Raw genomic sequence first — 13,749 nt, 5'->3', positions numbered from 1 at the left:
TGTTCCTTAACCTCTTTTGAGTACCATATATACAAATGTGATCAAAGAGGATGGGTGTAGTCTTCACATGAATACTGCCCCAAACATGACAAACTAGCTAGACTTTGTGTATTAGTTTAATGAGATGTATTTTGTATACTATGTACACATGGTGCCTGTTGAACTGTCACCATGACGCTGACTTCCATACCAATCTGTGCAATGCTTCAAATCATACTCATATTTAATGGTTGATATTGTATACATACACAGTTTTTAAGTAAATCATTACTGAAAATTTAATTTGTTGAGTTTTGAATTTTTTCACAGCAGACACACCAACTCAGCTATGCACATGTATGTACAGCGACAACTGGCTGCCTGTACCTACAGACAACAGAATAGAGGCTGCTGTAGGGACACAGCGTGTTTGATAAACTGTCATACAATACAGTCTTACATGACATAGTCCATACAGTGAGTGAGAATGATTTTATGCGGCCTTAGCAATGTTCCAACGATATCATGGCAGGGTAGACCAGAAATGGGCTTCACGCATCCATGGCGTGTCTTCGGCATGACGAGCGAACATTTTAACCACTACATACAGTCACATATCAACACAAAATATGCCCAAATATGTCCACTGTGGCAATACAAGCCTACAGATCATTACATTTCAAGAAGCACCTGTTCCACGTACTTCCGTATACTAGAAAACTAAGACAGGCTTAGCATCATGTGACCGAGACAGGTCGGGTGTATACTCGTAGCTTGTTCCGCAACAGGCTGATGGTGATAGGCATTGCCTCGAAGGCCTCTCCGTCGATGTTGAACCACTGACCTTCACACTGGAAAGGAGGAGTTCAAATTAGGGCACAACGTGGGTTTATCCCTGATTATTTCAACGTGATGTTTAAGGAAAGGCCAAAGTGCAAGATCAAAAATACTTTTCACTTTTTGCATTATATCTAGTTTCATAGTGGATCCTGGCACGGTTAAGGGAAGTAACACAAAACAAGTTATAGCGACTACAACCACACATGCCCCTATTATTTTACGTGTCAACAATTTATCTGTTGTTTCATTTCGAATGTCACTGACCAGCATTAAAGATAGGTCAAAGGGTTACTGGAGCGTTTCACTAAGTTAATGATCAATACAATAGGAGAGGTATGAATGGAAGGAATGAAAGCTGATCATAAAGATCAATGTATTTATTTGTATTTCTGACTTTTCATAAAAATATTTCTGCACACATACCTAACACTTATGTTTACAAATATTGTGTCACAATACATTAAAACAAGGGCTTAAAAACAATAAAACAAATTCATAGTTTGTGATCAACTTCCTTGCTATTATTTTCCAATATCGACTTCTCAGGAAAGTACTTTATGACCCAGACAATATATAACTTACAGTTTCTTGATCAGGCACAAGTCGCATAGACTTCACATGAATCTGTTCATTGGAGTCAGTTCCTAGGGAGAGAGTTGTCTCCCTCTTCTTCACTCTCCTCCATCTGATAAAACCGACGATGCATTCCAGATGTATAGCGGGTTGTAAAATTATAATTTACATTATACCCTTTGCCTGGACCTATGTTTACTTGACAATAATTTACTTAATTCATATACAGTAAAAATAATAAACTTGTACAAAATTCAAGTCAGCCAAAATGGAGATTACTGTATCCTGGCTGTGCAAGTGACTGGCCTTGTTGTCTACTCTAATGATTACAGCATACTGGAACATGGCTTTTCAATGAGTAGAAACATTGATGCACATATTTCAAATGACATACCCTTCCGATATTAACTCCTGTCGGCCAGGTTCTGCAGGTCCAATGCCAACCGCTAAAGATGGAACTGTATTCTGAAACATCAATGTTGTGTAGGAAGAAACTCGGGTATATGAGGAGGCTTTGATCGGTGACATATATGTTCTTCTCAGATCTATATGGACCATTGTGGGGAGGTGAACCCAGACCAAGGCCTCACAAGCAAACACTTTAACCACTAGTATACCAAACCTCAACGACGTGGTCTCCAGTACCAACAGACAGTATACATTGAACTGTGGAATCAACCGACGACAGATCTCCCAGAGATAGGACTGTCTACTTTATCAGGCCTCGTATATCTTGTGTGTTAAACTGTTTAAAACTAAGAAAAGCAGTACATTTCTCAGAACAGTTCTTACTATTCAATTTTTAGTAAATGTGGATGTGGTATTATCTGTTATGAGGCATGGTATGATCTAGGGGAGGTAACTCTGTTACGTGATGCGCATTGCACATGTAAGGATTTCACATGAGATAAAGAGCATGTACTCACGCAAAAAGCCAAATGAAACCATTCCTGACAAAAGTTTGGAACCTCGTCAAAGCTTGTGCTACAATAGGGGTGATGGGGTTACCTCATTCTTGTAATTTGAAGACATGACCGTCAGCTCAACTGCAGCAATATCTCGCTCTTGTTCTGCATCCGTAGAGCTGTCCATGACAAAGTCACTTGTTGACGCTGGAAAAGCAGAGTGTATGGACTCGTACTTGGACTCGTACTTGGGATGCAAAGTCTCATCACAGCTTTCTAAATTCAGGTGGACAGGTACAGTTTAATCTCAAAGCCATACTGTGAATGTAGCATATGTTCTATTTGGGTTTGGGGACTAAGTGCAAGGAGGGGGCCTCACTCTAAGACTGTGGGTTCCGATCCCAGATACTACTTACCCCGAAAGTACTAGAGTCGTTACTTTTCTGAAAGAGTGTAATCCTAAGAACCATAACTGACCTAACATGACTTTAAATGGAAAAAGAACACATCTGTCTTCTCCAAATTTCAGTTTTGTCAGACCTGTTGGCCCACCTCCGCTATCCTTGTCCCGCCCCTGACAGTACATACCAGCAGGTTTAGGTGACTGGTTGTACAGCAGCCCAAGCCAACTCCATGTTCTGGACTTGGGTGGAGCTTCAACTTTGGGAGCCACGAGTTTGGTGTTCTCTGATGTTGCCTCCACGTAACTCATCTTCCCTTTGAAGTTGGCCGGCCAGTCGTTCCTCAGTGTGGTTCGGATATATGTCCAGTAATGCTTCAGTGGGCCAAAATACCAGTTCCTGTAATGCAGTTGAGATGCTCTACTTCAAGCAAGCATGTACATAAGAATGGGAAGCGTTGATAGGACAATGATGCTGTGTATCATTATGTGTTATCTGTACAGAGTGTCTAGAAGCCTTGTGTTGAGATCAGATTACCCAGACTCATTCCTCACAGCCAAACAGTCACCTACTTGACCTTCCTCTGTTCAGCATCTCGGTACAGCCCTGCTTCCAGACCAGACACAGCATAGGTGGTCTTCCCCCTCCTCCCCCTAGGTCCACAAACAACAAGACGTTAATACACTTACTCACAACCACTGGGCTACCTCCCTCATGGTTTATCTGTCCCCAGACTGTACGAGTAGCAACTTCCTTTTTATTGGAACATGAGCACAATGTGACAGTCTGTAAATAATTGAGTCTGGACCCGACAATCCAGTGATCAACATTATGAGCATCGATTTACACAACTGAATGTTTCAGCAGAACATGATTTTTGAAAATAAAATAATATTCCACATATTCCCCCACCTCTATCTTCATCACATCAAACTGGCTGGTGTCTCCCTTGATGATTGCCATGGCAGACTCCGCAATTAGTCTGGAAACAAACGTAAAGATAACTTCCACATTGATATCTACCATCTCTTAAACTGTACATACAAGGAAAGGGTCCATTTCAAAACTTGGAAGATTCTAAAAACATCTTGTTTCTGCTACTCCTGAGGGAGTTCTCCACCATCAATGAGGATAGCATGGTTCTACATGTTCTGTGTGACAAGACTGTTTCCTTATGCTGTACTCAGTTATCCCTCACAGAAATTAACTAACTTAGTAATTTACATGCTGCCCTCATATTGGTGGAATATTGATTAGTGCAGCATTAGACAAGAAACTAAGTTTTAACCATAATCAACACCACACCATCCAGGCCAAGTTGAGATATACATGAAACTACAAACTGGGATGTTATACGACATCAGTCCCAAGAACATGTATTTACAAACAGATTAAACAAAAATATGGGAGCTCTATATGGGAATATGGGGAGGACTCCATCCCCCCAGCAGCATCCCCAGTCCTTTAGTTCCCTTCCCCAATAATCAGCTGTTTAATCCCCAATGCATGACACACTCATGGCTGACAAGCTTGGTTATGTGAAAGAGTGAGTGAGTGAGTTCAGTTTTACGCCGCCCTCAGCAATATTCCAGCTATATGGTGGCGGTCTGTAAATAATCAAGTCTGGACCAGATAATCCAGTGATCAACAGCAAGAAAACATCGGTGCGCAATTGTGAACCGATGACATGTGTCAACCAAGTCAGCGAGCCTGACCACCCGATCCCGTTAGTCACCTCTTACGACAAGCATGGTTACTGAAGATCAATATCCTAACCCGGACCTTCACGGGTCTACACAGCTGGGATACAATGACATGTGTCAACCGATCGTGTCAGTCTACAAGCATAGGTTGCTGTAGATAACTCTAACCAGGATCTTCACGGGTCATGTGAAAGAGGAAGTGGCAGCTGCAGCATTTGACACTTAAACAACTTGCTTACACTAACTTAGTCAGTGTTCTCTGTCAGTATGTTGATAAAAGGACCAAATATTTGGATGCCTAACAATGACATAAACCTTTTCACCTATTACAATGACTTTGTGTCATCCATGTTTTAAAGAATAACTGATACATTTTGTACACATGAGATCAAATGTTAAATACATGTGGGGGCTACACTCAGGAAAAACAGGACAAGCTGCTTACCTGACTTGATTCAGATCGTTTCCAAACAACAGCTTGGCAAACCGATTTGTCTTGCCAAGGGGGATAATTCCAATAGGTATGTTGTTTCGGAGGTTCTGCATATCAAACAGACAGTAATGTGAGAGATAGTAAATTTGTAATGTCACACCAGCTGTTTCAACCATAAAGCAATACAACTTGAGCATTTTTACCTCGAAATGTTTAATAGCTGAATTCACAGGAAGAAGTTCAATCCACAATTATGAGCAACAGGAGACCTAAATTCTCTTAACATTGATTCCAATACTGTCCCTCCTTCTGGTGATATTGTTATGTGGTAACACATGGAAAGTGTAACGGATGGAATGATATGACATAAAGCAGGCTGGTTAACATGTGTCAGCGTTGTTGCTGCTGGGCTGGAATATGTGGATGCAGTGGTTAACATGTGTCAGGGGTTGTTGCTGCCGGGCTGGAATATATGGATGCAGTGGTTAACATGTGTCAGGGGTTGTTGCTGCTGGGCTGGAATATGTGGATGCAGTGGTTAACATGTGTCAGGGGTTGTTGCTGCTGGGATGGAATATGTGGATGCAGTGGTTAACATGTGTCAGGGGTTGTTGCTGCTGGGCTGGAATATATGGATGCAGTGGTTAACATGTGTCAGGGGTTGTTGCTGCTGGGCTGGAATATGTGGATGCAGTGGTTAACATGTGTCAGGGGTTGTTGCTGCTGGGCTGGAATATGTGGATGCAGTGGTTAACATGTGTCAGGGGTTGTTGCTGCTGGGCTGGAATATGTGGATGCAGTGGTTAACATGTGTCAGGGGTTGTTGCTGCTGGGCTGGAATATGTGGATGCAGTGGTTAACATGTGTCAGGGGTTGTTGTTGCTGGGCTGGAATATGTGGATGCAGTGGTTAACATGTGTCAGCGTTGTTGCTGCTGGGCTGGAATATGTGGATGCAGTGGTTAACATGTGTCAGGGTTGTTGTTGTTGTTGCTGGTTTGGGTTACTGGGCTGGAAATGTGGATGCAGTGGTTAACATGTGTCAGCGTTGTTGCTGCTGGGATGGAATATATGGATGCAGTGGTTAACATGTGTCAGGGGTTGTTGTTGCTGGGCTGGAATATGTGGATGCAGTGGTTAACATGTGTCAGGGTTGTTGCTGCTGGGCTGGAATATATGGATGCAGTGGTTAACATGTGTCAGGGGTTGTTGCTGCTGGGCTGGAATATGTGGATGCAGTGGTTAACATGTGTCAGGGGTTGTTGCTGCTGGGCTGGAATATGTGGATGCAGTGGTTAACATTGTGTCAGAAACAGATAATTTGCTTCTAACTGTTTTTAAGTCTGGGAAGTACAGACAAAACACTGGTATAGTATATCAGTGAGTGAGTGAGTTTATTTTTACGCCGCACTCAGCAGTATTCCAGGTATATGGCGGTCAGTAAATAATCAAGTCTGGACCAGACAATCCAGTGATCAACAGCATGAGCATCGATCTGCGCAATTGGGAACCGATGACATGTGTCAACCAAGTCAGCGAGCCTGACCACCCAATCCTGTCAGTCGCCTCTTATGACAAGCATGGGTTACTGAAGATCAATATTCTAACCCGGACCTTCACGGGTAGTATAGTATATGAGGTGCATTATAACAGCCATATATCCTTGGTATTCCATTCCATAATACAGTCACATTTCTTCTGCAATATACAGTTGTGATGAAAACATGTTGGGACAGATGCACAGGGAACATGTCATACAGTGAGGCCATCAAGGTGTCACCCTGGTAGGACACTGTCGGATGAATGCACAGTTACATGAGAAGTACTTCTATTCTCACTTACCTTGTCTTCTTTCCTCATCAAGCCAGTGACAGCCTGCCAACAGGAAGAGCATGTCAGAGAAAGCATGCAGTGTCTCGTTCAACAAAGGAATCTTATCGCTAAGATGATTCTAACTCCCATACACTAATGTAGGCTTACAAACATCCTCGCTGTAAGATCACACCGGCATATGGTTTAAAGCATCCAACCATGAACTGCAATCCATGAAACACCAAAACTTAATTGTTCCTATTTTATTTAGATAATTTACAATGCTGAGAAGAATTCAGTGGTCAAAGAAATAGGTTATGATCAAAGAAACAACTAGATGCTCAACAAACACTGGCGCACATACCTCCAGGAGAGTGCCGTCACCGCCGGCGATGACAATGGCGTCAGTGTCCTGGGACTCCAAGACTTTGATAAACTCCTTCACTTGGCCTTCGTACTCCGTCTAGAAACACATCAAGTCTGCCATGTTAAACCAAATGTAAAAGTTAACTTGTTAACGAAGCAACATAATCTGCGGCCAGATCTTGAAACAACATAACATTCTGAACCACATACAGTCCTCTCCTGTTGTACCCAGCCTATCTATTTGAACCAGTGAAACAGCAATCCAAGAGTAGAGAAAATCTTCAGAGACAAGTGAATTTCTCAGAAGTGTAGGAGTGAGAAAACCCAGTACCGTGTGAACCGTGAGAACTGAACCAACATGTCTTGGAGCCCCCAGTGTAATGTAAACCCTGTGAACATGTTGCTGATGTGGAAGCCAATGACTGCAGGACAATACCTTTACGACATTCACCTCCATCCCAGACAGGTACAAGATGGGGGCTGCAGTCTTGGTGAACAGTTTGGTCCCTTTTCTGTTAAAAAAGAAACACGTTTGAGAAAAGGACACGGCAGAAAGAATCCATGAAAACATTTTGCAACAATACCATGTTACCACACAGACATGTCAACATCACAGTAACCATGGTAACTGAGAACCTTGGGTTCCACCTTCTGGAACCATGTTACCATACAGACATGTCAACATCACAGTAACTGAGAACCTTGGCTTCCACCTTCTGGAACAGTTTTTCAGCTGTATCACAGGGTGTCAAGTAATTTGTGATAGGAACTCCCCAAAACCAGCCACAAATGTTTCCCACTTTGGTGGAATCCATGAACATAGTGCAGGCCGACCAACCATCATGATTATAGCAGTTCTTGGGATCCAAACCCCCAGTCTCCATACATGAGTGAGTTCAGTTTTATGACACTTTTAGCAATATTCCAGCAATATCATGGCAGCAGGCACCAGAAATGGGCTTCACACATTTTACCCATGTGGGGAATCAAACCGGGGTCTTCAGCATGACGAGTGAAGGCTTTAACCACTAGGCTACCCCACCGCTCCTCTCCATGTATCATATAACTAAGGGATCCCCAGCAAATATTGCACCTTAAATCAGCTGTGTCGCTGATTATGTAGAATGCCAGTATGGCAGCTTCTTGCTGGTGTATACGTACCCTCCTTTAACTGCTGGGTTCAGGAAGACTGTCACTCGCCGCGGCTTCTCATTATACAACATGATTTTACTGCCATATCCCTACACAAACAGAGTCAGTTGTTGTATTGACTTGGATCATTTCATTATTAAAGCTCTATAACATAGGATTCCTATTTGTATCCTGGTAGTATGCATTATCTATTGTATCTATGCACTAGACGGTGATTGAGTGGTAGTTTCTGACACATCCAACACATACTGCAGCTATAACCAAACTTTTTTAATAATCAATTCATTTGTACTTTGCATCAGCATAAGTAGGTGAATGTGGTTTTACACCTCTTTTAACTTTGTTTTACTCATACCACAGTGTGGAACACACTTTGTTCCTATTTGCGGTATCAAACCAAGGTCTATGGCAACAAGCCATTGAGAGAAAGTGAGTGAGTGAGTATGGTTTTACGCCGCTTTTAGCAATATTCCAGCAATATCACGGCGGGGGACACCAGAAATAGACTTCAAACATTGTGCCCATGTGGGGATTCGAACCTGGGTCTTCGGTGTGACGAGCGAACGCTTTAACCACTACTTGAACTCATTGACTAACTCACTATATAATCACTACATCAATCAGGCCGTACAAACATGGCATTACATTTGCATTCATTATAGGATATATCAACTCCACCCGTCCAGAATAATAGGACAAAAGATAAACACACCGGGATCATCAAAACTACACATCAAGGTCTCACAATATGGGCATGAAAATATTTCATGTTATTCAGTACAAAAAACATTTAATTCAAATGATGATGATGATGATGATGATGATGATGATGATGATGATGATTTGTATATTAAATCTTCACTAAACTAATCCACTTTTCATAGGTCTATTTTTTGTCTTTTCAAGATACACAAAAATTACTATAATAATCTTAACGATAATACAGTAATTGTCTATTTAAATAGATTGACAAATCTGATTATGCCTATCACAAGTTATATCAACATTATAACCAAGACTATCCATAAGTATATTACCACTGCTTCTGCACAGAACTCCCTCCTGATCAGCTCCTCTCTGAAGCACATTAAAGATAAATATTGATGATAACTATACCTTAGAGTGAATGTTCCACACAAACACCCCACACAAAAACACCCCACATGGGTGCTCATTATTCATACATACACGTATACATTCAGAATTCTTACTGGTGATCAGATTCACTGAGTGTATACATAATAACACCAGATATCATTTACCAGCATGTTTTAGTATACAAATAATATGTTACCAAGATTACTATATTGAAACTCTGTGAAAATATATATTTGTAATATTTGGCATTATGGTGACAAAAGTCAAATTAGGTTACTTAAAAATGACATAAATATACACAACAATGTCAGTTCAAAATCACATTGATGTTTTCAAGATTGACTTGAGATCTAAAACATATGTACATCAAGCATCTGGTTACAAACAGCTGGCTCTCATAACACAGATGCAAGAAACCTCGGTATGTTATGTCCCCTGATCTGCATACGTCTCCACAATGTCTACAATGTGACTGTTTGTCTGATAGATTGTCTCTAAGCACATGGTGCAAGTTAGAAGCAATTTTCAGTGATATGCACCGAATTGAAAATCTCACTGGGTAAAAAATACATGGGTGAAACAACAAACAGGATATCTTAATTCACTTTGACGCGAAGCTTGGAATCGGTATTACATTTGATGGGGCATACAAGCATTTATCCAGTGTATCCGGTAGATACACGTGCATATACAGGTAAAACAACAAGATTCACTGAGATGCGACTTGGTAGGGGTTGTAGTCAAATGGGCTGAAGGACAAAAGGGCCGGAAAAAAAGTCAAATGGGCCGGAATCAAAAGTCAAAAGGGTTGAAAAAAGGGCAGAAGAATATAAATTGAATAAATTACATAATAAAATAGTGTTTAATTTGTTGTTGTTATTTTAAATGGAATTAGAACATGTGACTCAAATTGTTTTTCGTTGTTAAGTGTCTTGACTCAGTGTCATCACTAATCTGTATAGTGTGCAGTGTTCCAAGACTGTTAGAAGGAACCAGCACGCCTTAGAATGTGATCAGTGTCAGTCATTGACGCACATGGTTTGTGGCACAGGGATGACTCGTGAAGACTACTTTGGTACACCTACAGAATACCGGATACCTACCAGCCATATTGTTTAGCGTCACGTCACCCTAATCCTAACCCTAACCAAAAGTAAACTCGCTCGCTTTCAAAGATAACGGAAGGTATCCGGTATTCTGTATTCTGTATTGATTCCTAATTAGTAGTAAATTGGACCATAAATGTTAACGAACTGTTAATTGAACTTCCTTAATTGTTAATTGGGGATGTTAACGAATCGAATTGATCTTAATTAGATCAATTAACCTTGAACATTGTTTATAGGTGAAGAAGCCTGCAACACAAGACCTGTTCAAGTCTGCCAGGTCCATAGCTGAGGATGTTGTTATGATAATATGTTTTAATGCTATATACGTCAATCAAAAATGAAAAAAATTGTAAACTCTTTTTTTGTTCGGCCCATACGTATAGAGTCTCCCTGATAGAATAAGAATAAGGCCCTTTTGACATTTTTTCACGGCCCTTTTGACTTTTTCCATCGGCCCATTTGACTTGGCACTTCTCGGCCCTTTTGTCCTTCAGCCCATTTAACTAGATCCCAGCGGTAGTACTTGAAGGGGCATGTAAGCATTTATCCATGTTTGCTCAGCGTCAACACGTGAGATCAGTCAACTCATATAGCCTATAGTGAAGACTAGCATGATCGAAAACTGAACAAAATGTACGGTAATGTTACGTGTTCATAGACTAGAGATACTTACGCTCTTTTTCATTACCAAACTTAACACCATACATTAGCAGACATGCACCGAATGTTGATTTCTTCCAGTGCGTCCGAACAGTTTTCGCTGACTTAATGATGAAAGCCATGTCATGTTTCAATCACTTCTAGCACATGTAATTTCAAGGTAGATAACTCAGGAAAAGTACGTGAAAATACCGCCAACATAATTATTGCAAAAGGAAAGTCTTCTTACATGTTGTTTCGCTCTGTTGGTAATTAAACATTTCAATGGCAGTTTAAAGTAATTTCCTCAAAATTAAAAAAACTATATATTTATTAATCATATGAATTTATTAATATTTTTTTTAGGCAAATGTGAAAACTTATAAGTTCCTTTGTGCCACTCTTCAATTGAATAAGGAACTCGATATATGTCACTTGATTAGAAAATTTTATTGACGTAAGATTTAAAACGTTTGATGGATAATTAAATGATACATCGTTGAACTAGTGAAGAATTCCTCAACTTTATGTTTAGGGTCATGTGAAGAAGGAAATGCTATAAAATACGGTTTTGCTGTATAGTTCCTTGCATTTTGAAGACCTAGGTAGTGTACATGGTAGTTAAATGAATTTGTTAAAAGTGGCAAAGTTTTCACTTTAATTAGGAAGGTTATATCTTGCATTTTGTAAACACGCTATGAATACCAATGTTTCTCATTAATTGGTTTCTGGTTTAAACACTCAGCTAATGGCTTCATCGTTCACCTAACTTCCAGGCATCACAAAGTCATGATTCACAGAAAGCATGGTTACTCTGTATGGCTAGACAGTCTTCATGCTTGATAAATTACAGGTCTGATAGTCTTTAGCTACACCAACTTGCTTGCCCAAATTGTGTCTTGACGATGATGATGATAATGATGATGATGATTTGGAGATGTTACGTGCTCATTCCGACATTTCGCACACGGGCCCGCCAGGCCATTTATATTGTTTGATCGAAAGACGGTGATTATGACCGAAAGATAAGGCGACCTGAAGGAGGAACATATCAGTGGAAGCACCTAGCGGAGTTCCTGAAGCTTGACTGGGGGATTTCGTCAACGTCTCACTGAATCTCCTCTCCACTTCGTCCCAGACGTGTTGGATAAGGGATTTAGTTCAATATGCGGCCCCAAGAACCGCTGAACCACTCTGGCGACATGAGGTCTGGCGTTGTCCTGCTGGAAGATCATTCCTGGACCATTCTGCTGGGGAAATGGTCTGGATTCACAGTTTCGTTTCTTTACCTGAGACCGTTAATTTTCCATTAATGACAAGCAAAGGTGTACGTCTGCAGCACTCGTGAACCCACCCCAAACCATCACTCGACCGCCGCTAACGGTCGGCCTAAAGGACACAGTCCCTATAACATAACGCTCACCACGTCGCCTGTGAACTCGGGTTCGGCCATCACCGCGGTGCAAGACGAATCTGGACATTTGTCGTCTGGCAGGACGTCTATAGCACGTATCTCGTGTGCAGCCAGATGCCCCCGAATGGTCCCTGGCGATATCCTGTTGACACTAGGAACTGTTCAGGCTGTCAGTGTGACTGGTTGGAATCTTTGGCGCAGATGGGTAGTTCGGATCCACCGATCGTTGCGTGGCGTGGTTACAGGTGGACGGCCACTTCGGGGACGGTCTGCATCTACGGCGTTGATAACGTTTCCACAAGCGACATATATAGTAGTGTTCCTGTGCACGTTATGTGTAACGTTGTGCTGGGGTGTTCCGGTTTCAAGCATTTCAATGGCTCGCCATCTTTCATTTTCAGTTAGCCGTGCCATAGAGAAATGCAAGCAGACTCTTCCAAATTTGTGTTTTTCGGACCCGTCGACGTCTAAATAACGATTAGGTGACAATGATTCGAGGTTTAGAGCCACACTTTTTAACGGTCACGTTTTGTGCCTTTTTTCCCTCAGCCTGCTGAGTAAGTCTGTAAGAATTGAAAGTCTGTTGCGTAGTTTGACAAGCGGATCATCGAGTGCTGTTACTATGCCCATAGATCTGTCGTGAATATTGATTGGTTTTCTGGGAGTCTGTATGATTTAGTATGCCTAGAACGTTGTGATGTGTGGATGCCGAAACCTGTGAGTTTTTACCCGGGTCAAAGGACCCGTTTTTGAAAATGTGGCTCCAATTTGGCAAGTGTTCATGGATGTAAGCTGGTGTTGTTGTTTTTCCGCGATGTTTGGTTTGTTTATTATTTCGGAGGAGAGTTTTGTGTTTATTTTAGGAAGTTTTAGTTTAGGTGTGAAAATACTGGATGGGTTGGTGTTTTGTGTTAGCTTATTTAGGTTGTGTTCAGTTATGAGGTTTGTTACGTGTTGCGATATTTTGGTTAAAAGTGGGATTTTGCAAGCAAGCGCTAGGAGTTTTGGGCTTATGTTAGTATTTATGAATTGTTTGATTAAGGTTGGATGGCTGGTTTGTTGTTTAACCCCGCACTCTGTGATGTGCAGATGAATGTGGTCATTTATGCACCTAGATTGACATTCCCCAAAGATAATAGCCAGTCGACAGAGAGTAGCATCTAACAGAGTTCGTAGGGTCAATAAAGTGAATCTGTCACCTTAACATATATGTAAAAAAGAAAGGTGCTGTTTCAACTAAAAACGCCAGATTCAAACAGTATTTTAATCAAACGGGAGAACACAGTTAAAAAGCGAGCTAGAAACAAACCCGAAGACATGACATTT

At 41.2% G+C, this 13,749-nt stretch overlaps 1 protein-coding gene across 1 annotated transcript; it reads right to left on the bottom strand.

Moving 5' to 3' along the window:
* Positions 1-100: 100 nt before the first annotated feature.
* LOC124283133 (acylglycerol kinase, mitochondrial-like) lies at positions 101-11,202 on the bottom strand. The gene is made up of 15 exons (XM_046719162.1): positions 11,044-11,202; positions 10,589-10,616; positions 9,201-9,240; positions 8,173-8,252; positions 7,448-7,523; positions 7,010-7,108; positions 6,676-6,708; positions 4,847-4,941; positions 3,546-3,680; positions 3,271-3,351; positions 2,886-3,097; positions 2,401-2,504; positions 1,787-1,857; positions 1,402-1,504; positions 101-830 (listed from the first exon to the last, which is right to left on the bottom strand). Exons 1-15 carry the CDS (start codon positions 11,150-11,152, stop codon positions 717-719), a joined length of 1,380 nt encoding a protein of 459 aa, XP_046575118.1. The 5' UTR covers positions 11,153-11,202; the 3' UTR covers positions 101-716.
* Between the last annotated feature and the right edge of the window lie 2,547 nt (positions 11,203-13,749).

Source organism: Haliotis rubra, unplaced genomic scaffold (genome assembly GCF_003918875.1).
Source record: "Haliotis rubra isolate DU_JTF1 unplaced genomic scaffold, ASM391887v1 Scf31, whole genome shotgun sequence".
Classification (NCBI taxonomy): domain Eukaryota; kingdom Metazoa; phylum Mollusca; class Gastropoda; order Lepetellida; family Haliotidae; genus Haliotis; species Haliotis rubra.
The sequence above is the reverse complement of the archived record's forward strand: the minus strand, read 5'-3'. Positions and strand labels throughout refer to the sequence as shown.

Bases quoted from the DNA above. Each gene is read 5' to 3' on its own strand.
- LOC124283133 (XM_046719162.1), bottom strand. From the start codon at position 11,152: ATGGCTTTCATCATTAAGTCAGCGAAAACTGTTCGGACGCACTGGAAG. The intron at 3,681-4,846 runs GTAAGCAGCTTG...GTTTGTTTCCAG, and splicing joins AACGATCTGAATCAAGTCAG to ACTAATTGCGGAGTCTGCCA. The intron at 2,505-2,885 runs GTATGTACTGTC...CTGCTTTTCCAG, and splicing joins CCAGTCACCTAAACCTGCTG to CGTCAACAAGTGACTTTGTC.